The sequence below is a fragment of the Podarcis gaigeae genome, assembly GCF_964106915.1.
Source record: "Podarcis gaigeae genome assembly, chromosome: 2".
NCBI lineage: Eukaryota > Metazoa > Chordata > Lepidosauria > Squamata > Lacertidae > Podarcis > Podarcis gaigeae.
Window position 1 is genome coordinate 42,453,450 of NC_139679.1, and position 23,884 is coordinate 42,477,333.

At 48.0% G+C, this 23,884-nt stretch overlaps 1 protein-coding gene and 2 long non-coding RNA genes across 5 annotated transcripts in view; 2 read left to right on the top strand and 1 right to left on the bottom strand.

Moving 5' to 3' along the window:
• Nucleotides 1-5,383, top strand: part of LOC310838495 (bMERB domain-containing protein 1-like) — a 36,708-nt gene extending 31,325 nt beyond the window's left edge. For all 3 annotated transcript variants that reach the window (XM_083725988.1, XM_083725989.1, XM_083725987.1), the window contains 3 exons: nt 575-689; nt 1,506-1,579; nt 2,752-5,383. In XM_083725988.1, the coding sequence (XP_083582114.1) occupies nt 575-689; nt 1,506-1,579; nt 2,752-2,870 (308 nt within the window). In that variant the 3' untranslated portion in view covers nt 2,871-5,383. The remainder of the gene's footprint in view (nt 1-574; nt 690-1,505; nt 1,580-2,751) is intronic.
• The window catches only part of LOC310838531, a 77,596-nt gene extending 64,208 nt beyond the window's left edge, over nt 1-13,388 (top strand). Inside the window, exon 2 of the long non-coding RNA XR_014561024.1 lies at nt 13,096-13,388. This is a non-coding gene — a long non-coding RNA (uncharacterized lncRNA). The remainder of the gene's footprint in view (nt 1-13,095) is intronic.
• Nucleotides 13,389-19,112: 5,724 nt separating this feature from the next.
• On the bottom strand, nt 19,113-22,979 carry LOC310838515. The gene is made up of 3 exons (XR_014561005.1): nt 22,227-22,979; nt 20,705-20,889; nt 19,113-20,082 (listed from the first exon to the last, which is right to left on the bottom strand). It is a non-coding gene; the product is annotated as an uncharacterized lncRNA (long non-coding RNA).
• Nucleotides 22,980-23,884: the final 905 nt, after the last annotated feature.

Sequence of the window (23,884 nt, forward strand, 5' to 3'; positions counted from 1 at the left end):
ACATAGGAACGTGCAAGTCCATTCACCATAACAAGGTGATGATTCTATGAGTGAGATCTGGCCTGCGAGAATAGCCTCTACCAAAGGCATCATGGACTTTGTAGAAGCATGGACTTGGGAAGAGAGGGAGAAACGAGCTCAAACTCTACAAGTCTATGATTCTGTGAATCAGTTAATTACAGAGCAGTCTAAAGTCAAGGAAGAGTAGAGAGGCTGATCCACTGTCACATTTTGACCTCTACAAGCTTCAGAATTTGTCTTTCCTTTTTGCTAGTTCAGCTACAGGTTGAAGTAGCTCCACTGAGCTTTTGATTCAGCAACACGAGAAACACATTAACATTGTGTATAAGATGCTCAGGGAAACAAAATCAAAAAGGTATTTGCCTGGCATTGAAAGGACAGTAAGGTGAGTGCCAGGCAAACCTTTCTGGGGAAAGTGTTCCACCACTAGGATGCCACTACTGAGAGGGCCCTGTGTCAGGCAGGGGACACCCACATATCTCTCGTGAAATCCATTTGTTGTTATTCCTCTGCCATTAACTTATTGCTTTGTGGGTTTCCCCCTATTTTGCAGAAAATAAAAAATCTAAAGAAGACAAGCAGCAGGAGGAGGAGCTAGTGCAGCAGATTCACAAACTTGTGGAGACTCGAGATTTCCTGGTGGATGACGTGGAGTTTGAAAGGCTCAGGTACACATGGATACCAACAGCTGTGCCAGCTTCCTGGCTCCAGCTCAGTGTTGGCATGCACCTAGTGCTGTTCATATATGTTTTCCACCTTTCCTTCAAGAAGCCCAGGGCAGCATACCCAGGGGTTATCCCATATTATTCCCACAACAACACTGTGAAGTAGGTGAGACTGAGTGAAGGTAGCTGGCCTGGAGTCACCTTGAGTATTTGAAGCCAATTTTATTCACTATTTGGTTGGGGTACGCAGGCAGACTTTGCTTCTGTTGCCTCCTCAGTTCCACACAGGGCAATTGTAAATGTGTGTGCTGTTAAATTCATTGTCGCATATTGTTTTGTTTTTTTAAGGGACTTTTCCAAAGGTAAGGCGAGGAGGTGGAGGCAGGGCTTACTCTACATCACTCAGCAAAAACTCAAATCATTGTCTCCAGATATGATCAACCTTTTTGATCTGTAGATTTATACCATTGCTTCCGGACAGTATTGCAATACTGGAGTCTAGGCAGATTTTAAAATTTATTTATTTTTTAAATAAAGGGCAAAAAACAAAGGCTTGGGGTACTGGTACAAGCAGGGGAAAGGAGCTGTGCATGTCAGTGAAGCACCACTCTTTCTGAAAGCAAATATTCCCTGGAGCCAAGAAAGAACAAAAAGCAGCCTCATCCTTCACCGAGATTTGAAGAACAATAATTCAGGATACCTTGACTCTAACCTATCTGGATTATAGCCATACCTTCACACACACACCAAGCAATGGTTGCTTATTGTTGGGATTCAAATCTCACCCACAGAGTAGTAACCAATTTCCTCCTTCCACAGAGAACGAGAAGAAGACAAAGAAATGGCAGAGTTTTTGAAGACCAGGATTTCCAAAACCTGCCTTCCGAAAACAAGTAGGTACTTGGGAGTGAGCAGCCTCCCTTTCTGAAATATAAACACTTTCCACTGCTGTGTGTATGTAGGAACAGGATTGTGTTTCCTCCATGCTATATCTCGATCTCTATCATCTTTTTCTCTATCTCTATTGCACCAAGAAAAGTTGAAATCTGTAACCTGTGTAAATGATGCAAATTTGCATAATTTAGATTAGGTGTTATGATTCTGCACTCTTTGCTCTTTTTCATTCATATATCTGGGTTTTGCTATCTTGTATGGCTGAATCCATTGTGCATCGATGCTGCTCCAGAAGGGAAGCCATTTGTGTGAAGAGGTTCCCGTGCAGTCTGGATAATGTCCATTAGCCAGGACACACACACACACACACACACACACCCTGCTCAAAAGGAGGAGGAGGAGAAGTTGTTTGCAACTGGAAAATAGCTAGCCTATGCAGGAAGCAGCTGCTTATATGATTTGTGCATATTATTTTTATTTCTTGCTTCGTAATCAAAAAGATCCTGAATTATCTACTTTTTAAAAAATGAGTGGCCCAATATTTTTACTAGTATATCTTATTAAAGTCCAGTGTAAATGTGAAAAGTTTATGTTTGCAAATGCAAATATGCACACACAGATACTTATCAGCGCTGGCAGCTGTTCCCACTGAGTGTAGTTTGGAGTGGAGGGTTGGTGCCATATGTGATTTGCTGCTGCCACCAAATATACAAATATACACATGACTTGGTTACAATGGTGGCTGGCACTCATTGGAACTAGCAAGGCAGAAGGTAGGGAGGTCAACAGTAGGTGGAGCCAGAGTCAATGGCAACTGGAGTCAGCAAATTCTAGTTTTGCCTCCACTCTCCTCGCTGCCAAGTTCTAGAAGGGCAACACTGAAACTAAGGAAGATAAGGCTTACAGCCAGTGTCACGCCCTGGACTGGCTGTAAGGAAGCAGACAGGTGGAGGTCTGGTTGAGGGCAGACAGAGCTTGGTGGGGCAGTGCCCCATTTGCTCATATGAACAATCCTCCACTGGTTGGTTATGGGCCAGCACCTCACACCTTCCATATGCGTTGTGTGGACCCCAGATGTAGACACCTGCTTACCTCAGGCAGATTGGTGGCTATCATAGGGCCTGAGCATGAGCCCCTGTTCCCATAGCAGTAACTGTTTGTTCCTTCACAGCTCCAGTAAAAGAAAGGAGGATGACCTCAAGAGGACAGCAAACCTCTACACCATATGTAACAAAGACAGGCCTCACCCTTCTGAAGGAATGCTGTGGCTTCACCTGCTCGGTCATGTAGGCTGGGGCTGTTGTCCATATTGCCCACCCCACCCACCCCGAAACACAAAATACATTCATGGGCAAACCCTGCCCGTCCACACCCTGGTCTACTGGATCCATTCAACTCATAGCAGAGTCACAAGCTTGAGGAGCAGGGACAAGGGATTCTTTTGCAGATGACATGGACATTGAAAGCACATGTGGAATCTGCCGGGGGGCCAAAGGCAGGGCCAGCATCCACCCACCTGCTGACCAAAACCAACCCACACAATCAGAGTGGGCATCACAAGCAGAGAGCCAGCATGCATGCTGCCAAATGGGAGGGCCAAACCACAGACAAAGATTTCAGCCTGCTGCCTTTTTCCTACCCTTTAACAGGGCAGGCAGGGGGGGAAACAGGAGCCCCAGTCAGGATACTGTTTGCAGGCTGGCTACAGGGTGGTGAACCAGAGAAGGGTTTCAGGCAGCAAAATATTGTTGCCAAGTGCACACAAACAAATGCACACAAGCACACACATGCAGACGCAAACAATATGGAAGGACTGAGCCCTTCTGATAGTTTAAAAGCAAGAAGAATCAGCGGGACTAATACAACACACTCCCCCCCACCCCACCCCCCGTCTCTCTCACACACAACCCCGGCCTCTCAGTAATGTGGATGTTGCTCCTCTTCATTCCTTCTCTGATTAGCAGGTTACATCGAAACCGCCATGAAGTTACCTAGCAACTGTGGGGCACTGAGCCTTTCACCGTATCATCTCTGCGGCCGCTTCCATGTGCAGAATGATGGCAATCTGTTTAAGTTTATTCTTAAATTACCGCCCAGCAGCAATATCATTCACAGCGATCATCAGCTCTTCACTCTTCATTCTGTTCAGCGCAAAGACAGGTGGCTAATTAAATGCTGCTTCAAACGGTGTGTGAAAATGGGTGTAAGGAGTATATGCAGAGGAGAGACTACCATGTGTGAATGCACACATGTCTGTTTTGCTGTCAGCTACACCTTCTGGGGAAATAGGTGCTAGCATGGTCTTCACATAGAATGGTGTGCAGAGATATAGACATGCATACTTCCCCCATCCCTATAAGAGAAAGGACACATATTAAGCAGCCCGGAGAGTCCCAGAAACAATGGATTCCTAAACTATCCCTAGCAGGACATCCAGTGTCCTCCTTTAAATTTCTAGGGGTGGTTTCTACAGCAGCACCTACTGTATATTCCCAATCTTTTTTTTGAAAAAAATAAAAATAACGAGGAAGCCATCCATAAAAATATACTTCATATCAGTTTGCTACAACTGAACCTTCACCCGCTGCTTCTTGTCGTTTCCCTTAGTTGCAAACTTGCACTCTAAATCTATTTTATGGCAGCCATTTATATATTTGAAAAGTGCTCTTGTGCCCTCTGCTTCTTGCATTGAACTCTGCAGCCCTTCCTCTTGAGATGCCTCATTCTACCACCAATTGGTCAAACTGGAGCACTTTCACACTTCAAATCTAGGGGGTGGGTTGTAGCTCACTGGTAGAATATCTGCTTACTATGCAGAAGGTCTCAGCTTCAATCCCTCCAGGCAGGGCTAGGAGAGACTCCTTGACGAAGCCCTAGAGAGCCACTGCTGGTCAATGTAGATACTAATGAGCTAAGTGGACCAAGAGTCTGACTTGCTATAAAGCAACATCCTATGTACCTAAACAGTCTGCCCAGAGCATTCTCTTCTCCAGATCACTTTCCCACAGGTCTCCAGGAAATTGCCGAGGCATCCGTGAGAGTTTCAGCCTTCCTCTCTACTGATCATGCTTCTGGCACCAAGGCAAGTGGTGAACACTTCTCTTGGGGGCAGAAAAAGCCAAAAGCTTGGTCTTCCAAGCTGTCATCTTTATGACACCGAATGCCACTTGTGTTAGAGGGACCAGGCCATGAATTGGAATTGAGGAGGTATGTGTGGCTGTCAAATTGAAGTGAAGCCCAGCTGCAGAATCTCTGTGCATTCATGTCTATGTTTGAAGTGCTGCAGCTAGACAGAGAAGCACAGGGACCTCTGCTGTAGCATTATGTCCTCCTTTGATTTCCTATTTCCCACCTTGGCAGAATAGCTTCTGGGGGGTATCCGGGATTGTTTCTCACATGCTTGGAGTTAGGGTGGCCATGCTTGAGGTGGACCTACTTTTTGAAGGCCTATCAGAGGGCAGCCCTCTATTTGAAAGCATCCTCTATATCCGGTGTGGGGGAACCTTCACCTCTCCAGAATCTGCTGACCTACAACTCCAATCAGCCCCAACCAGCATGACCAATGACCAGAGATGATGAGAGCTGCAGTTCAGCAACATCTAGAAGGCTGTCTGGTCCAAGTCAGGTTTGAAGATAAAGAACTCCAAGAACAAGAAATGCCTGGGCAGCAAAATGGGCACAGGTCATCTCGCCACAATCTTCCCTGCTATGGTGAGATGTATTGTATTTCTATTTAAATTACAGTAATTATTTCTAAGCTTTCACCTATACATATAAATGATCATATGCACATTTTATGCAAATCTGTGTTCTCTTTTCTCCTTTTTGATGATGCATTTTGTGACGCTTAAATGGCCACCCTATCTGGCAAAGGTTAAGAGATCAAACCCCAAAGGTCAGAGGTCAAGGCTGGGAGGGAAGTGGGTGTCACATGAGCTCGGCAAGCAATGGCTACTGGGTGTAGTACACACCCTTATGTAAACACTACTGTCAGAGCCACCCGAGGTCCCAGCTCACAAGAGACCAAAATCCAGTCCAAGTTATATACAAAAGGTTTTATTGAAGAACATTGTTGTCGTTACATCCAAGCTCCGTGGCTCAGCATCTGTTACCCTTAGATGTTAGAAGTCCCCTCTGAGTCAGTCCCGCCCCTGCACCAGCTTAAGAGGCTTGTACTGCTCCACCTTTTCCTCTCCTTCCTTTTCCGCAGGGTCTTCCTGCCCCCCTGTGCTCCCTCCCTCCGGGACTCCCCCGAGGCTGAGTCTTCTGACGCCTGCTCCCCCCTCCTTCGTGCTTTGGGACCAGGCTCCTCCTCAGGGCTCTCCTCATTTCCGCGCGCCTCCACATTTGAACTTGGCGCGCGTACGTTGCCTCTGACCTTCCTTTCGACCGTTACGCTACTCTCGGTACTACACTCCTCCCCTTCCGGCAGGACGTTCTGCTCCGAACTCCTTCCCCTCTCTGCTTCCTGTTCTGCTCTTTCTGACACACTGGCAACTCCACCCCCTTCACTCCGTTCCGACGGAGAGGCCGGTCCTGATCTCCAACCCCCACTGGGGATTCCCTCTTCGTTCCCCTGCTTCTGACTGCTTCCCTCTCTACTGCCCCTTGGCCTGACCAGGGGGGCTCCCTTTTGGGAATCCTCGGATTCACTTGACGGACTCACTGACAACCTCGGGTCGTCGTCGTCCTCTTCCTCGTCGCCCTGGGACCCCTCCCCCTCGCTCTCTGTCCCTGAAACCCTGACATCCATCCCCCCCTCGAAGCCCCCCCTTCCCCCCTCCCGCCCATCGGGTGCAGGTTGTAGGAGCTGCAGCTCTTCGGAGGTGGATGCAGGATACAGGTTGTGTACCTCCATATCCTCTGCTTGCAGTTCGGTGTATGAGTGTTCGAATTCGGGTTCTTGACCCAAAGTGTTCTCTTCTCCCTCTTCCATTGGTACCTCGTCTGGTGCTGCCGGCCAAGGTCCCGTCAGCCATTTCCTGCGCCAGTCCTCCTCTGGTTGCTCGTCCCACCAATAAGAGGGTTCTGTGTCCACCCCGGAGCACGATCCCCTGGGCGGGCTAGATTCTGGCGTTCTCTCCTCGGCTGAAGAAAAACCCCGGAAAGTACTGTCTGAGAGTGTGGGCGTAAAGAGCCAGTCATCAAAGTACTCGGCTGGCATGGGTCTATGCGGGAAAAGGGCATGGAACTCGTCTTTTAGAAGAGGTTCGTCTAAAGCGTAGCCCGGCACCCAACCGTTGGCACTGGCTGGAGTGCCCTCTGTGGCTAGAAAGTATTCTACCCCCTCTTTCCCCCATCTCGAGTCCAGGATTTCTGTGACCTCGTTGAGTGGTTCGGCCCTAGGCGCCCTCTCCCTCTCCTGTGACTTAGTGTGTAGTTGCGGGACTGTTTCAGACTCCTGAAACCTGTGCGGTGCCTTGTAGGGGGTGAGCACCGACCTGTGAAATACTGGATGCACTCTGGAACCTTCGGGGAGGGCTAGTCGAAAGGCTACAGGGTTGATCTTAGCCTCCACCTGGTACGGCCCTAACTGCCTGTGCCCTAGCTTCTTCTTGGCCAACGACTTGGCTGGCATCGCTTGGGCCGCTAACCACACCCAGTCCCCCACCTGGATCTCCTCCCCCGCTCTCCTGTTTTTGTCTGCCTGCACCTTATATGCTTGCTTGGCCAGCTCCAAATGTCTCCGCAACTCTTCGTGCACCTCCTGCAGCTCCGCTGCAAACTGGTCGGCTTCTTGCGGCACCCCCTCTCTCGGTGCCCCGAACCCCGGGAAGGTTCTGGGATGACGACCGTTGTTCGCGAAGAACGGCGTCACCCCCGTGGACACGTGCTTCGTGTTGTTGTAGGCAAACTCTGCCATCGGCAGGTAGTCCACCCAAGCTGCGGGTCGCTGATTGGCGTAACATCTCAGGTACTGCTGCATGATCGCGTTGACCCTCTCAGCTTGGCCGTTGGTCTGTGGGTGTCTCGCCGACGTAAGGTTGATCTTGACGTTCAGGATACCTAAAAGCTTCTGCCAAAAATTGGAAACAAACTGGCGCCCCCTATTGGACAGGATGGACTGCGGCAGCCCATGCACCTTGAACACGTGATCAATGAAGAGTTTGGCAGTCTGTTCCGCCGTCGCCACCTTTGCGCACGGAATGAAGTGCGCCATCTTGGTGAACAGGTCCACAACCACCAGTACCGCCGTCTTCCCTCTGGAGCTGGGCAGGTCAGTAACGAAGTCCAGGGCTACCCTCTCCCACGGTTGCTGTGGCGTTTCCAGCGGTTCCAACAGCCCCGCTGGCTTCTGGTGTACTGGCTTGGACCTTTGACAAGTGTCACACCTGGCGACGTAATCCGCTACCTCTCCACGCATCCGAGGCCACCAAAAGTCCCTTGCCACCAGTTCTATTGTCTTCTCCTTGCCGAAGTGGCCCGCACTGGGGGCGTCGTGCAACTGCTGCAGAACCTTTGCGCGAAGCTCGTCGCTTGGCACGTAGAGGGCACCTTTGCGAGTTAGCAGCCCGTCGCGTAGTTGGAAATCTTCGCCACTCTGCACACCTCTGCGCAACTCCTCCATCTTGGACTGTGCGAACTGATCCACTTGCAACGCGCGTCGCACCGCGTCCAGATCTACTGTGATGGCAGCGCACGACCACGCCTGCGGTGCGAAAATGTGCCTGGCTGCTACTGGTGTAGCTTCATCGAGATATTGCGGTTTCCTGGATAGCGCATCGGCTATAACGTTGGAATCTCCGGGGATGTACTCTATCCGAAAGTCGAAATCCGCGAAGAATTCCGCCCAGCGCATGTGTCTCTGGCTTTGGAGCTTCGCCGTGCGCCAATACTCTAGGTTCTTGTGATCCGTGCGGACCTGTACTGTGTGCTTGGCTCCTATGAGGAAGTGTCGCCACGCTTTGAACGCTGCGTGAATGGCCAACAGCTCTCTGTCCCATATGGTGTAGTTTTGCTCCGCCTTGCTGAGCTTTTGGGAGTAAAAGGCACCGGGTCTCCAGTTCCCATGTGGATCTTCTTGCAGGAGCACGGCTCCAACCGCCCTGTCTGACGCGTCAGTCTCTACTCGCATGGGCCTGCCTGGATTCACGTGCAGCAGCTGCTCCTCGGAGGCGAAAAGGCTTTTAAGCTTCCGAAAAGAGCGCTCCGCCTGTTCCGTCCACACGAACCTCTTCTTCTTGGAACTCAGAGTGTCCGTGATCGCTGCCGTCTCCTTTGCAAAACCTCTGATGAATTTGCGGTAGAAGTTGGCAAAGCCGACGAATCTCTGGACTTCCTTCCGATTGCGTGGGCTCTTCCAGTCCAACACCGCGCGGACCTTGACGCTGTCCATGGCCAGCCCCTTGTCGGACAGCTTGTAGCCCAGGAAATCCACCTCCGTCACATCAAACTGGCACTTCTCTAACTTGGCGTAGAGCCTGTTCTCCCGTAGTCTTTGCAGGACTTCCTTTACGTCCCTCTCGTGGGCCTCTTCCGTCTCCGAAAAGATCAGGATGTCGTCGAGGAAACACACACATTTCTTGTAGAGGAGTCCCGCTAGCACGTGATGCATAAAGGCTTGGAAGACGTGAGATCCATTTTGGAGACCAAACGGCATAACTCTGTATTCATACGTGCCCAGAGGCGTGAACATGGCCGTTTTCCACTCATCGCCCTCCCGGATGTTTATGAGGTTATACGCTCCACGCAGATCCAATTTGGTGAAGATCTTCCCCTTCCTCACGGTTGCTAGGAGATCATCAATCTTAGGCATGGGGAAGGCCTTGGGTTTGGTCATACTGTTTATGGTTCTATAGTCCACAATGAGTCTCTTTTGGGGCGTGTCCTTCTTCTTCACAAAGAACACAGGACTGCCCCCCACTGCTTTCGATTCCCGGATGAATCCACGCTTCAAATTGTGCTCTATGAACTCCCTGAGCTCTTGCATTTCGTCCTCAGACATGGAATACAGCTTTGCAGTCGGCAACTGTGCCCCCGGCACCAGATCGATGGCACAATCATAAGGTCTGTGGGGCGGCAACTGGTCAGCTTCCTTCTCGCAGAAAACCTCCAGGAACCCTTCGTACTTGCTAGGTACTGCCTGCACCATGCCAAGTCGCAGCTGCTGCTCAGCCCCCTCCTCCTGGCAGGACTGGATGCAATTTTGAGCACAGTACGATGAACAAAAGGTGATCTGGCGTTGGTACCACGCTACAGCAGGACTGTGTCTCTCCAGCCAACTCATGCCCAATACTATAGGCGTGTCAGACAGGTGGGTGACATTGAAGCTAATGACTTCTCGGTGATCTCCAATCCGCATCACCATGGGAGGTGTCTGTTGCACAACTTGCCCTCCTAGCAATTTCCTGCCATCCACCGTGACTACGTTCAGAGGCGTTGTGGCGGGCAGAAGCGCTATGCGATGCTGCTTGACGAATTGCATCCCCACGAAATCGGCGTTGCTCCCCGAATCGATCGTGAGGGGCACTTCTAGGGTGGTCCCATTTGGCAACTGAAGTGTTGCAGTGAGCTGCACCGCTGGCTTGGGTGGTAAAGGGTCTGTGGGTTGCAAAGACGCTGGGGACTGTTCTACAGATTCGCCTGGCTGAGCCCCAGCAATTCTGCTTCCAGCCAGGCATTGTCGTTTCCCTGAGGTTCCTCTTCCTGGATCACTTCTGCAGCTACCGTCGCTAAAGCTGCAGTGTGTTTCTGGAGCCTCTGGGGGCACTCTTTCGCCATGTGCAGTGCACTGTCGCAGATGTAACACTTCCTTGTCCCTCTAGGAGGCTTCGCCTTTACTGCACCGGAAGCTGGGGCTCTGGCTGTTGCTTGAGCCTTAGCACCACCAAGTTCCATCGGCTCCTCCCCCTGCCTCCCCAGCGGCGAGGGATGTGACTGACTGAACTCCCTGGGGATGAAAGAAGACGTCCTCGCTGGTGGACGCACCTGACGTTCTTCCTCATTGTGCCAAGGACGTCCCTCGTGACGTATCCCAATCGCCAGAGCCCTCTGCACCACCTCCTCCTGGGTCTGAGGTCTGTCTCCCCTGGCAAGTTCGTCCTTTATGGGACCGCTGAGACCCTCCCAGAACAAATCCCTCACAGGTGTGCAGTCTTTCTCCCAGCGTAACGCAGTCAGTAAAGCAAAAAATCTGGAATGGTACTGACGCACAGTGGCTTTGCCTTGCCGCAGTCCAAATATCTCCCTGCGTGCAAGATCCAAATCTACGGTTGACTGGAAGCAGGCATCCATCGCTTTAATGAATTCATCAGAATCGCGGCGGGCAGGGCCATCTTCACGCCACAAATTGCGCAACCAGTCTCTGGCCGGCCCATGCAAGTGAGAAACAATAAACCCCACTTTCTCCTCCTCATCTTTAAAGTCATGACGAAGCAAGTGCAATGCATACAAAACATCTGCTCTGAAACTGGGGTAGTGCTTCAGGTTCCCATCGAAGTGGGTGACTAGGCTGCCCCCCCGCCTTCGAAGTCCAATGCCCTCTGATCTGGACCCTGGGAACCCTTCCCTGTTTGCACGCTCCCACCTTGTTTGCAGGTCCTGGCAGCGCTTCTCCATTTCGTCATGCTTCTTCTGAGACGCAAGGACTGCAGCGGTGAGTTCGGAAACTGTAGTTCGCAGTGCTGTCAGCTGATCCTCCGCACTCATGGCTGTCACCGTTTGTGAGCTTTGCAAAAAAAATTTTTGCGTTCTTTGGGAGGGGACTTACTGTCAGAGCCACCCGAGGTCCCAGCTCACAAGAGACCAAAATCCAGTCCAAGTTATATACAAAAGGTTTTATTGAAGAACATTGTTGTCGTTACATCCAAGCTCCGTGGCTCAGCATCTGTTACCCTTAGATGTTAGAAGTCCCCTCTGAGTCAGTCCCGCCCCTGCACCAGCTTAAGAGGCTTGTACTGCTCCACCTTTTCCTCTCCTTCCTTTTCCGCAGGGTCTTCCTGCCCCCCTGTGCTCCCTCCCTCCGGGACTCCCCCGAGGCTGAGTCTTCTGACGCCTGCTCCCCCCTCCTTCGTGCTTTGGGACCAGGCTCCTCCTCAGGGCTCTCCTCATTTCCGCGCGCCTCCACATTTGAACTTGGCGCGCGTACGTTGCCTCTGACCTTCCTTTCGACTGTTACGCTACTCTCGGTACTACACTCCTCCCCTTCCGGCAGGACGTTCTGCTCCGAACTCCTTCCCCTCTCTGCTTCCTGTTCTGCTCTTTCTGACACACTGGCAACTCCACCCCCTTCACTCCGTTCCGACGGAGAGGCCGGTCCCGATCTCCAACCCCCACTGGGGATTCCTTCTTCGTTCCCCTGCTTCTGACTGCTTCCCTCTCTACTGCCCCTTGGCCTGACCAGGGGGGCTCCCTTTTGGGAATCCTCGGATTCACTTGACGGACTCACTGACAACCTCGGGTCATCGTCGTCCTCTTCCTCGTCGCCCTGGGACCCCTCCCCCTCGCTCTCTGTCCCTGAAACCCTGACAACTACTTTCTTCACAAAATGAATTTGAGCTCAGAGGGCTAATGTGGATCAAAGGCTCAGATCAGAAACCTGTGCTAATGGCTTTGTGCTCCAGCTAGGAAGGAAAATGAAAATCGCAGCTGCAAGAAGTGAATAGCATAGTGTCCAAATGAGATGAATTGGAAGTGATTAGGATGAGATGCGGGGAGAAGAAGAAAGGCTACTGTTCTGAATGGCTAAGGCACCCAGGATGCTAGCTTCATCAGGGATGGCCACACATGGGCACGTATCAGTTGTATGTGCCTGCCTGTCTTATATATACACTTATTCTAAGTCCTGGCAGAACTCTTTCAGAGAAGGCTTGTCCAGAACCTTGATTTGGCTGTGCCTTTGCCACAAACCATAGACTCAGAGAACTGTAGAGTTGGAAGGGACCCAAGGATCATATAGTCCAACCCCCTGCAATGCAGGAACCTATTTAGTGAATCCTCCAGAATAGACAGAAAGCACCCCTTTCCCCATCTCACAAAGGAAAAGACACAAATGCCTTGAGTTTCTCTGACCCCATAAATTTGAATACATCCGCAGAGCTGAGTTGCAGGGGGGGGGTTTTGTTTTTTTTATTGGCATATTTTCAAATGCGCACCTTGTACTGCTTTATCTTTTGTGCAGCGACATGCAGCTTTGAATTAATTGAGGCCTGGGGGTAGGAATGGGGAAATGGAAGGTGCGGGTTTCATCCCTGAACTCACCTAGCTTAAGGGCATCGTATTTGGTTGTTCTCCAAATGGCTATGTATGAGTGGGAAAAGTAAGGCTCCCCAATTGTGAGAACAGGAATTTCTGAGGTATGCTCATTCATAGCATCAGTTAATTTTGAAAGATGGGCACACACCTACTTTAAAGAAAGAGGGGAAGCCTTACAAAACAGAATTTGCAGTGCCAGGAAGCACAAAGAGCAGTGCAGTAGTTCTACACTAGCAAAGCCCTTCATAGGAATGTATTTCCCAGTGGAATCGTACACTGCAGCCCACTTTCTCACACATCTGGCTCACATCTAGGTTGATAGATAGATAGGTAAACTTTATTCACATTAGCCAACGGCCATAGCAACATAAAACAAGCAATATATACAATTAAAAAGACAACAATGGGTAAAAAGGGCATTCAAATGTCCAAGATAGTGGCCCTTAATCTCATTGCACTCTCGATAAACCATTATCACATCTAGGTTTATAATGAGATGCTGTACCAGCTTCTGGGACCTGTTTGTATCAAGTTGCACTGCTGTCAGCTCCCTTTGACGGAGGCCCAATTTAAGAACCTCATTAAAACTACGAGTTGCACTTGCCTGTCTGCATGGAGGTGTCTGGAATCATTAACTTCTCCTTACTTCTTTGTGAAACCCATTTGCTAATGGTGAAATAAGCTTCTTGTTCATGGGTCCCTTTTTATTATAGCAGAGGCTATAATGGCTTTTCCATGGCTACATCCAAGGGTTTCGCTAGCTAGCAGATGGGCCCAAAACCTGGTTCTTTTGCCCCAAACCCTGGGTCTCTTTCCCATTCCTCTGATGGATCTCTCTCTTTGTGTGTATGAATATGCAAATTTATGTAAATTTGTTGCATAGACATATGCCCTGAGTCCTTTAAAGAAGCTACCACTGCTGTAACATTGAACAGCTCTGCACCATGTGGTCAGTTGCTCCTGTCTTTCCTAGGCAGTAATTTGCTTCCAGTGTAGTAATTAGAACTGAGGGCAGAGAGGGAAGAAGCCACATGGTGCTCAGCTTCTGAGTGTGGCAGGCAGGCCATGAATGATGCCACAGGGAAGCAGTTCCCCTCCTGCTGCTATAACACACAGAAAGCCCCACAACATGCTGTGTTTCTGTGTGCAGTCAGGACACTCTGCAAATATGGTGGCCATTGTGAACACAGACAAGGGAAGAAGTGTGGAATGTGGGGGGGGGGAGAGCCCATTCTAAGCTCCGAGCTATTCTGATGGTTCATCAGGGAGAGGTTAAGAGATTTGGCCCCACCCTTAGCCTTGTCTCTGCAAGAACTGCTACAGGGTTGAGTGTGCATAAAGGGTGCTGAAACAAGCCACCCACAGGCTGTCAAGATGGCAGGCATCAAAGAGCTGCTTGATGGAAAATCACTGAAAACACCTTGGAGCTTACCCTTTCCATGAACCTAATGGGCAAGCGTGGTTCTTTCCATCAGATGAGGGTAAGTCAAGTTTGTTCAGGGGATGTATGTGAAACAGCACCACAATCCCCATCCCTGCTCCGCATTCCCATCGCCACTCACTAGACACCTAAAATAAAATAATCTGCAAAACAATAATACCTTCCACACATCCCCAGATATACCTAAGGTAAAGGGACCCCTGACCATTAGGTCCAGTCGTGACCGACTCTGGGGTTGCAGCGCTCATCTCGCTTTATTAGCCAAGGGAGCCGGCGTACAGCTTCCGGGTCATGTGGCCAGCATGACTAAGCTGCTCCTGGAGAACCAGAGCAGCACACGGAAATGCCATTTACCTTCCCGCAATTTACCTATTTATCTACTTCCACTTTGACGTGCTTTCGAACTGCTAGGTTGGCACGAGCAGGGACCAAGCAACGGGAGCTCACCCCGTCGTGGGGATTCGAACCGCCGACCTTCTGATTGGCAGGTCCTAGGCTCTGTGGTTTAACTCACAGCGCCACCCATGTCCCTCATACCCCTTAAAAGACAAGAGGTTAGAAAATATTACTCTCAGATACTTTCCAATTAATTTGTTCTATTATTGTGTATAATTGTTCTATCAGTTATAGCAGACACAATCATTTCTTCCCTTTCCTCCTCCTATCTCGGTATAGACAGACATGATTGCATCTACAACAATATCAGTTCATCCATGGCACTTTCTCTCGCCACAGACTCATAGCTCAGTTCCCTTAAATGACTGAGTCATTCATCCTGCCCACCCCACAGAAGCATTTGTTTATTTTTAAATCAATTTTTTAGCAGTATCAGTTCACCTCTTCCACACCATCAGTTTGAAAATGAGAAGGATCTCTCTGAGTGATTCAAAGTGATTGAAAGTGATTGCAGCCATGGAGGGGGAGGAACTTCAATAGATACAACTCAGAGGCTACAGAGGCACCAGACTCTGAGTGTGCTGCTGAAGAGCAGGAGACTGCCATGCCTGAGACTGTCAAAGAGGAGTTCCCAGAAAAATAGCCTGCACCATCAGGGCCAGAGCCAGGACCCTCACCTGAGTGTAAGGTACCAAATGCTTCCCCCCAGAACCTCAACACTCCAGCAGGGCAGGGCGCACACCAGGTGAGAGGCTATGGAACAGAGGGGGGACTACCTATCTTCAGGCCAGAGAGTTGGCCCTTTAAGAACCTGGAATAGAGCAGTAATGGGGAAGCTGTGGCGCTCAGTATGTTGTTGTTTGACATCTCCCATCACCCTTGTACATTGAACATGCTAACGGTAGTTGTAGTTCAGCAACACCTGGAAAGTCAATGTTCCTAACTTATATGGCAGAGCCTAGAAAAGTTAGTCTGGCTTTAAAGGCCTCTGTGTGCCCTAGGTCTAGGCGAAGCAAGTTGCTCACTTGGAGCTATCCGTGGTCCTGAACCTTCTGGCCTGCCTTGCTGCTTTCTCTGTGGGGATTCCTTATCAAACCACAGCACAACAGCCTTCAGCAATCTGCCATGTGTATCTCCAGCTGCCAGAAAATATATATTAATTTCCATTCCATCACTCCACAAGCTAATATAACAACAAAAGGTTTTGGAATTAGTGTCGACATGTTCCTGATGTAGTCAATAAATCACATTTCAAAATATTGCAATTTGTGAGGCCTTCTGTAAGTGTGAGGCAAACTGTGGGTGTATTTTAGCTTCCACCCACACTCCATCTTTCTCTGCCATTTTTTTTTTTAGCAGTCTATTCAAACTGCAGATTTTGAAGGGTGCCCAAGCAAAGTTACTCCCAGGCTATTGTCACCATGGTGTCAGGACTAAGATATTATTTTGCTTACCCATGATAGTGCATCCAAGATTCTTTTATCATTATAGAAGGGATGTGATTTCACAAGGGATCCATTGCCGCCACCCCTTTTAGAAGGATGAAAAGCTGGACAACTGCATTGCAGAACTTTGACATTTTCAGACAAAAAGTGAAATGTCAAAACGATCTTCCCACGTACGCTTACGTTTAAATGACACACAGAGATGGAGAGTGAATGCAGGAAAACGCTTCACATTGCATTGAGTAAGGCTGAACTTCTAAGCTCCATCCAGCATCTTATTATTTTAGAATTCTCATCGCAATAAGATTTTGGACATGTATGAAGAATTAGAATTACCAACCTAATAAGAAAATTTTGTTTATGTATATGGAAAATGTATATCCTGCTTTCTCTATTAAAAAAACACACCACAGCAGTTTATGTAATAATCCTTAAAATGCAGAACAATAAATCTCCCATAGTTAGAGATGTAAGGTTTTCTGCAGGGCCTAGATTCTGGCGTATGTAGACTGTAACATAAAATGCAACCTGAAACATAACAGGAGGAAAATGACTTCACAGCATTTAAAGCCATTCATGTGTACAGAGCCTTAGACTGCAACCCTGTGCACATGTACTTTGGAGAAAACCCAATTAAACACACTGGGACTTACTTTGGAGTAAAGATGCACACAGTCAGGTTGCATGTTGCATGAAGGAATAGGTTGGTCATAAGATCAGTGAGCTGGATCAGATTCAATAGTCAAATATTCCCTTCTCAGTTCTTAAAAATTCCCATAACAAATAAATTACTACACCATCCACATGAAGTGCTTCTTTGTGAACTCAGTCCTGCAAGGAAATGGGATTTGGGGGCTGTTGGTGCCAAAGACAACTGGTGCCAAAGCCTGTTGAAGGAAGTGATGGCAGGAAGGATCAGCTTAATCAATCAAGAGATCTGTGAATCTGTGTGAGAATGTGCAGCCTCATAAGCAATGATGACACTGCAGCTATCACCCTCCATAAGCTCAAAGTTGCAAACCCTCTTGTCTAAAGCAGCCTCGCAGATGAGTCACCACAAGTCACTGGGTGCCTGTCATTGTCAGTTGGCAGACAGCATCACTATCACTGCTGTGGCTATTAAAGGGGTCCTAATTTAGCTCTTTGTAGAAGAAACACAACCCAGGTAAGCTGATACGCTTTATTAAACCAACTTATTTGTTTAAGGCTGAGCTGAGATTTGGTGTGGGTGGGTGTTCAGTGCTCTGAACTACGCTACTGTAGCAAAGCACTACCTGGTGCAAAACAGTGACTGCTATTTCATAGATCAGGTATGTACACTGTCCTGACAGTCCACATATTCCCGGGACTTTAGCCCATTCTGGTCTCCTGCCATCACCCCAAGGATCATCATATGAAATATATCTCATGAGAAAATATATCTCATTTTGGAGGGGCAGAAGAAGGAGCACAGGAAGCTGATTTACCCCAAATCAATATGGTCTACAGCAGCCTTCCAAGATGTCTCCAAGTGCCAAGGTTGCAGGAGTACTGGCATACATTTCCAGCAGATGCTGGGTTGCTTGAGGAATTTTATGAGTCAATCCAGACCCTGCACCAGAGAATCATAGAACTGTAGGGTTGGTTGGACCTCAAGGGTCATCTCATCCAATCCTCTCCAATGCAGGAATCAAAGCTAAATCATACTGCTGGTAATGATAGGAGCTACTCTGAGGAGATGTTGCCCAACAATGACTCTGCAGCCGGGCCTAAGGTAATCAGTTTGTTTAACTCTACCGCAGGCTCCCGGTGAGGAGTTTTTTATGGTTTTGAGACTGCTTCTGCTCCTATTCAGTGGCCTCCTCCATCACCTCCTGCAGAAAATGGAAGTCCATCTTCTGCCATCAGATTTGGCGAGCCAATGTGGTCTCTGCTCACTTTGCCTAAGTAGATCAAGGCCATTAAAGGTGTCCTCCAGATGTTCTGGTCTACAACTCCTACCTTCCAAGACTGGGACTGATGAAGGTATGGGAGAAGGCTGGTTTGCACTGGTTCTATTCTGAGCTTCTACACACACACTGCACAAGCAGCCAGCACACTGCCTGCTCCCAAACCATTTTTCAACCAAAAGAAAGAACATGAAGGAGGGAAGAGAAATAAGAATCAAGAGAGAAAGAGACAAGAAGGAAGAAAAAAATAACAAAGACACTACACAAAATGTGGCTAGCTGCAAGTTTGAAGATGCCCTGGTTTATGTTGACTGGCAGGAATCTTTCCCAGCCCTACCTAGAGATACCAGGGACAGACACTGAGAGCTTCTGCCATTGCACAATGGCCCTTCCCTGAGCTAAGGCCTTTCCAAATGCTTCCAGGGACATGCAGCCAGGCCAGATGCAGAGGCTAGGTGAACAATTCCACAATGAGCCGGAGTAACAGTGGTAGCAGTCTTTAGACCCCTGCTGCTGAATCTGTTTTCCAAACAAAAATGAACTATTACCTTCCCTCTTTTTCTTTGAATGCACCCTCCATGAGCCACTGACAACCCAATCTGTACCTATACCTGAGCGAAACCCATTGACTACAACAGAGATAAAGTGATTTACACCAACAAGACCCTAGCCCCCTGCACCTGCTCCGAAGCAATTCTTCAGAAAAGTGGCTTTCCATTAGCTGACGCAGTGGCTTGTCCCAGGCTCTCTTAAGTCCAGTTGATAAGTGGCACCATCAAAGGGATACAAAAGGGCGAGCACTGCTGTTAATGTCAGTGTCGTTACAAAGGATGTTCAGCAGCAAGAATATAGTGCTGCCAGCAACTCTGCTATCTGCCACTGGAAGGAGTCTGAATGAGAACGACGCAGGGGTAATTGTGCTCCTAAAAGCCACAAGTCTTGCAGTGTTGTCCAAAAAGCTTAAGTGCTTTATCAGAAGATAGCAAATCACAAATGCAAACTCCTGAATATTCAGGTCCCTCCACCATACAGTAGCAGCATAACAGGCATCAGTGGGTGCTCCCCTTTCATTCCTCTGTTCTTCTGACGTTGTGAGCTGAGTTGTGCTTTAATTAAAGCAATACAGGAATGTTTACCAGGAATTTTATTCTTGGCAGCAGTTTACTCCTCTACAGCTGTGTCTTGCATATTCCTAACTCTCTGGAGAAAGGGCTATATTTCAGAATCTACATCCAGGGCAAATTCTACACTGTGTGTACACAACAAGCTCAAAAAGCACCCAGGTTCAACCCTCCCAGCATCTCCAGCTAGGGCTGGGAATCCCCTGCCTGAAATCTTGGAGGGCTGCTGCCAGTCAGTGCATGCAATACTAAACCTGAGTGGACCTGTGGTCTGACTTGGTAGAAGGCAGCTTTTTTGTGTTCCATGCTCTTAAGATGGGGGGAGGGGAGGGGTGGGGAGGAATAGGATTTAACAAAGAGAGGAGAGGAAGGATGAATTGGCACATTTCTGAAGATTCCAACTAGCAGCTGGCAATCATTCATAGTTTTCAGACTGACAATTGCTGTATGGATTGGGGGGGGGGAGTGCCAGGGAGAGCCGGTGTTTAAAAAGACTTGGGAAATCAAAGACATGCAGGCCACTGCTGTGGCAAGTTCCAGTCCAGTCTCCCCAAAGACTCAGTGAGGTTTCTCTATAAAACCTGCACTGATTAAAAACAGGAGTAGCTGTCTTTCCTGCATTTACCTAGCTGGAACTCTGTGGTCACCAGTTGATTAAGAATATAGTATACAGCAGTTAGCCAACATGGTACCCTTCAGATGTTCTTGGACTCTAAATCCCATCCATCCCGGTCAGCATAGCCAATGGACAAGAATGGTGGAAGCTGAAGTCCACCAACAGGTTCCTCACTCTTGGGCTTGTCCTTCCTAGCAAAAACACAAGAAACAGCATTTTCTGCCCCTGTCCTTGACTTCAGGAATCTTGAGCTGGAGAATAATTCCAGGCTTGATGTTTATGGATGGTCAGGGCCTTGATACTGTGGGTCCAACCTCCAAGACAGAAGAAACTCACCTTCAACATGAAATGTTATCTAGGAACTGTTGGAGAGAGAGAGAAATCAGACACCATTTCTGGTGTTTGTTTCTGAAATGACAAGTGTGGAAACTTCTTAGCAACTCACTCCACCTTTCTCTCCCTCCCAGTTCTATTCTGTTCTGTTCTTTTCTGGCATCCTTTCCAAAGAAAATCCCTTTCTCCTTCCTTCTCGACATTCTAGTATAAGAGGATCATTCTCTATTCCTTCATATACACCTTCTCCTGGCTGCTGCTCCCACAATAGCTGAGTTAGGCTTATACAGAGCTCAAAAATAGCAAATTTCAAGAGTAAGACCTTGAAGCAGCCTCTTGCCAACAACACATCCACAACAACAACCCTGCTCAGTATTTATTGAGCAATAAATAAATCTTACAAATATATTCCAGCCAAGGCAAGGATGCCTTGCAACAGCCCCACCATGTGGCATTTTGCAGATGGAACACAAATGAGGGAGAAATCGGCTTTACCTTGGGATGTTTTTAATCTCTAGTGTAGAAAGAACCATGCTAGGGATGAACTGAGTGGTCTCCAGCCAGAGCCTGCTTGCACGAATATGTTATAAGACCTAATTGTCTACCTATGAAAATTCAGCCTCTTGAGTTTAATCTGTTTCTTTCACCTACTTTGAATGAACCGCCAGACAATGCCCCAAATGGAAAGGAAGGTGTAATGTCAGGGGTGGGGAACCTGTGGCCTCTCAGATGTGCTTGGGTTCCAAATCCCATCAGCCTCATCTAGCATCACCAATAGCCAAGGAATGATGGGACTTGCCATATTGGCTACCCTTGACATACAGAATGGTTGCAATCTGCAAAAAAAAAAAAAATCCTCTTTCTGGAATGGAAATGCTCTTCTAAACTGGGAGGTAGTATGGTGGTGATGCCAATAATAAACTTAGTTCAACTGCTCTATTGCTATCCACAGCCTTTTTCTTTCCTACTTTTGTGTGTTCCCTGATTTGTGTATTATATAATTACGGTAGGAACAAGGGGAGCTATTGTTTGTATTTGTTTTTATGACATGTACGGTACTTCAGCTCCCTGATTTATCTGTTTGAGTTAATATAAAATTCAGAATTATTATTAATAAAAATAGTGAACCCCACCTAGGTTACAGGGTATTTCAAAGGCATCATTTAGCACTGTACAAAATTGTATGGAATATAACGTGGAGGAAAGGGAAAAAAATATAAGCCTGCAGGGTGAAACATTTTGGATGAAACCCAGGAGAATGTTTTGATAGGACTGCACACTTGGTAAGTTGAAGGAGATAGGCGTCAAATGCCTTGGTATTCTCACCACTATTATTATTTTATTGAATTTTAATCTCTAGCAAAGGTCACAGAATCCAGCTTTTTGCCTCTCACCAGTTTGTTTGATCATAGATGCGAAAAGCCATTAAGGTTCAGTAATTAATCACAGATGGAGAAATTTGAAGCAAAAGCTGCACATGACGATGGGAAACTGTTTTGGATTTTAAGCAGCGCTCAAATTCAGAGGCTACCCTCTTCTGGTTTCAAATGGCCCTCTTAGTTACTGTCTTGTTACTGAGTGTTGGAGGGTGTGATTAGCTACAACTTGGGTGGGGACTCAGCTAGTGAGGCTTATGCATTTTGTTCCCTACATAATGGGAGCTTTGGTTTTAACTGCAAAATGTGTGCACAGGTTGGAGATGAGCCATCCCCAAACTCACCTCCTGGCAGCCCTCTCCCAGGTATGTGAGCTGGCATCTGGCATCAGAGGCCAGTTTTGGGGTGGGAGATGGCAGTGAATTTTTGAGAGTTATGCTGCAGGGAGATTCAACTCTCCTTACCCATTGCAATCTTAAAATTAGGCCCTTGCTCTCAGTAGCAACAGGACAGACAGCTTAAACAAATTGGTCTGCCACTGTGATGATTGCAACAACTCAGAACGCACAATATGACACACAATGCCTCCCAAACAAACAATTCCACTGAGTTACTGAAGTGCTTCTATTGCAACATTTAACTGCAGCATTCTTCCCCTAATTTTCTCCTGACATTCTGAACTTTTATCTCACAACAGGCTGACAACTGTCAAATGGGACAGTTCTCTGTGCAGAGTTCCAATCTTTCATTTGTAGTCAACCTGGAATCCTGAGACTAGAGAAAGCACACCTACTTACACACAGGTCTCTCAATTGATTCATGTACAATCAATTAAAAATAAGGCAGTTCCTTCCCACAGGCTTGCAATCTAAAATATATGACACAAAAGAAAAATGGGATGGGGAGGATGCTGTTGTTATTGCTGTTGTTATACCCCACCCATATGATGAGGTTGCCCCAGCCACTCTGGGTAGCTTCCAACATATATAAAAACATAATAAAACATGAAACATGAAAAAAAAACTCCCCTATACAGGGCTGCCTTCAGAAGTCTTCTAAAGTTTGTATAGTTACTTATCTTCTTGGCTCAGGGGTCACATAACTCCATGCCCTCCAACATTTCTCTGAAGAAAATAGGGACGTCCTTAGGAAAAGCGGGACATTCCAGGATCAAGCGAGAAACTGGGACTGTTTCTGTAAATTCAGGACAGTCACAGGAAAATAGGGACACTTGGAGGGCCTGCTATTATGATTGTTCCATCAGCACAAACATTTCTGCTTGCGTGACAAAACGATCTCCCTTCTGCAATGTTGTGGCAGGACAACACTTAGGAGGAATAAAGATGAGACTAACTGAGAACTGCAGGATGCGTATGTGGGTGATGGAGGGGAGGTTAATTCAACAGCCGTAGAGGACTAGGTTTAAGAAAAGGGTTGTAGGCAAGCAAGCCAACCCACAGTGTCTGTTCCCTACCATGGCAGCCTCCACACTAAGGCCAGGACAGGAAACTCTCACTGCCCTTTAAAGTCACCCATGGCCTGGAGAGGGACATTCTCCTCACCCCAAGGCAAACTGTCTGGCTGACTTTCTTTTCACACAGAGAACTGGGCAGACAGAAGAATGAAAGAAGAGACAAAAGGCCCCATCAGAAAGACATGACTCAGAAATGGCATTTTCTCTATTCTAATAAGCGATGTTGTGTCAGAGAGGTAATTTATTCATGGGGTGCTGATGCAGTTGCCATGGAGAACCTAAGAAAAAGAAGCTGAGCTTTTAAAGCACACACTGTATCCAAGAGCCGAGCGCTCAGTCAGGGAGAAGATGTAAAGACACTGGGAGAGAAGGGTGAAGTACAAGACAATTAAAGCTAACCCACTGTGGCTTCCACTCCATCATGAGGTAATGCTCCAAAACTTTTCCATCACTGACTTCAGGAGAATTCAGGCTCAGCCCCAGTGTAAAGGCATTTGCTGCAGCCCACGTGAAAACACAAGGACGGCATGACTGGATCAGCCCTGGGGAATACTTATTATGATTATTTATTTTATTTGGAGCATTTGGAGCTCACTCTTTGGTCTAAAAGGCTCCCAGAGTGGCTTAAGGTAAAGGTAAAGGGACCCCTGACTATTAGGTCCAGTCATGACTGACTCTGGGGTTGCGACGCTCATCTTGCTCTATAGGCCGAGGGAGCCAGCGTTTGTCCACAGACAGCTTCCGGGTCATGTGGCCAGCATGACTAAGCCACTTCTGGCGAACCAGAGCAGCGCACGGAAACACCGTTTACCTTCCTGCTGGAGCGGTACCTATTTATCTACTTGCACTTTGACGTACTTTCGAACTGCTAGGTTGGCAGGAGCAGGGACCAAGCAATGGGAGCTCACCCCGTCACGGGGATTCGAACCGCTGACCTTCTGATCGGCAAGTCCTAGGCTCTGTGATTTAAGCTGCAGTTAA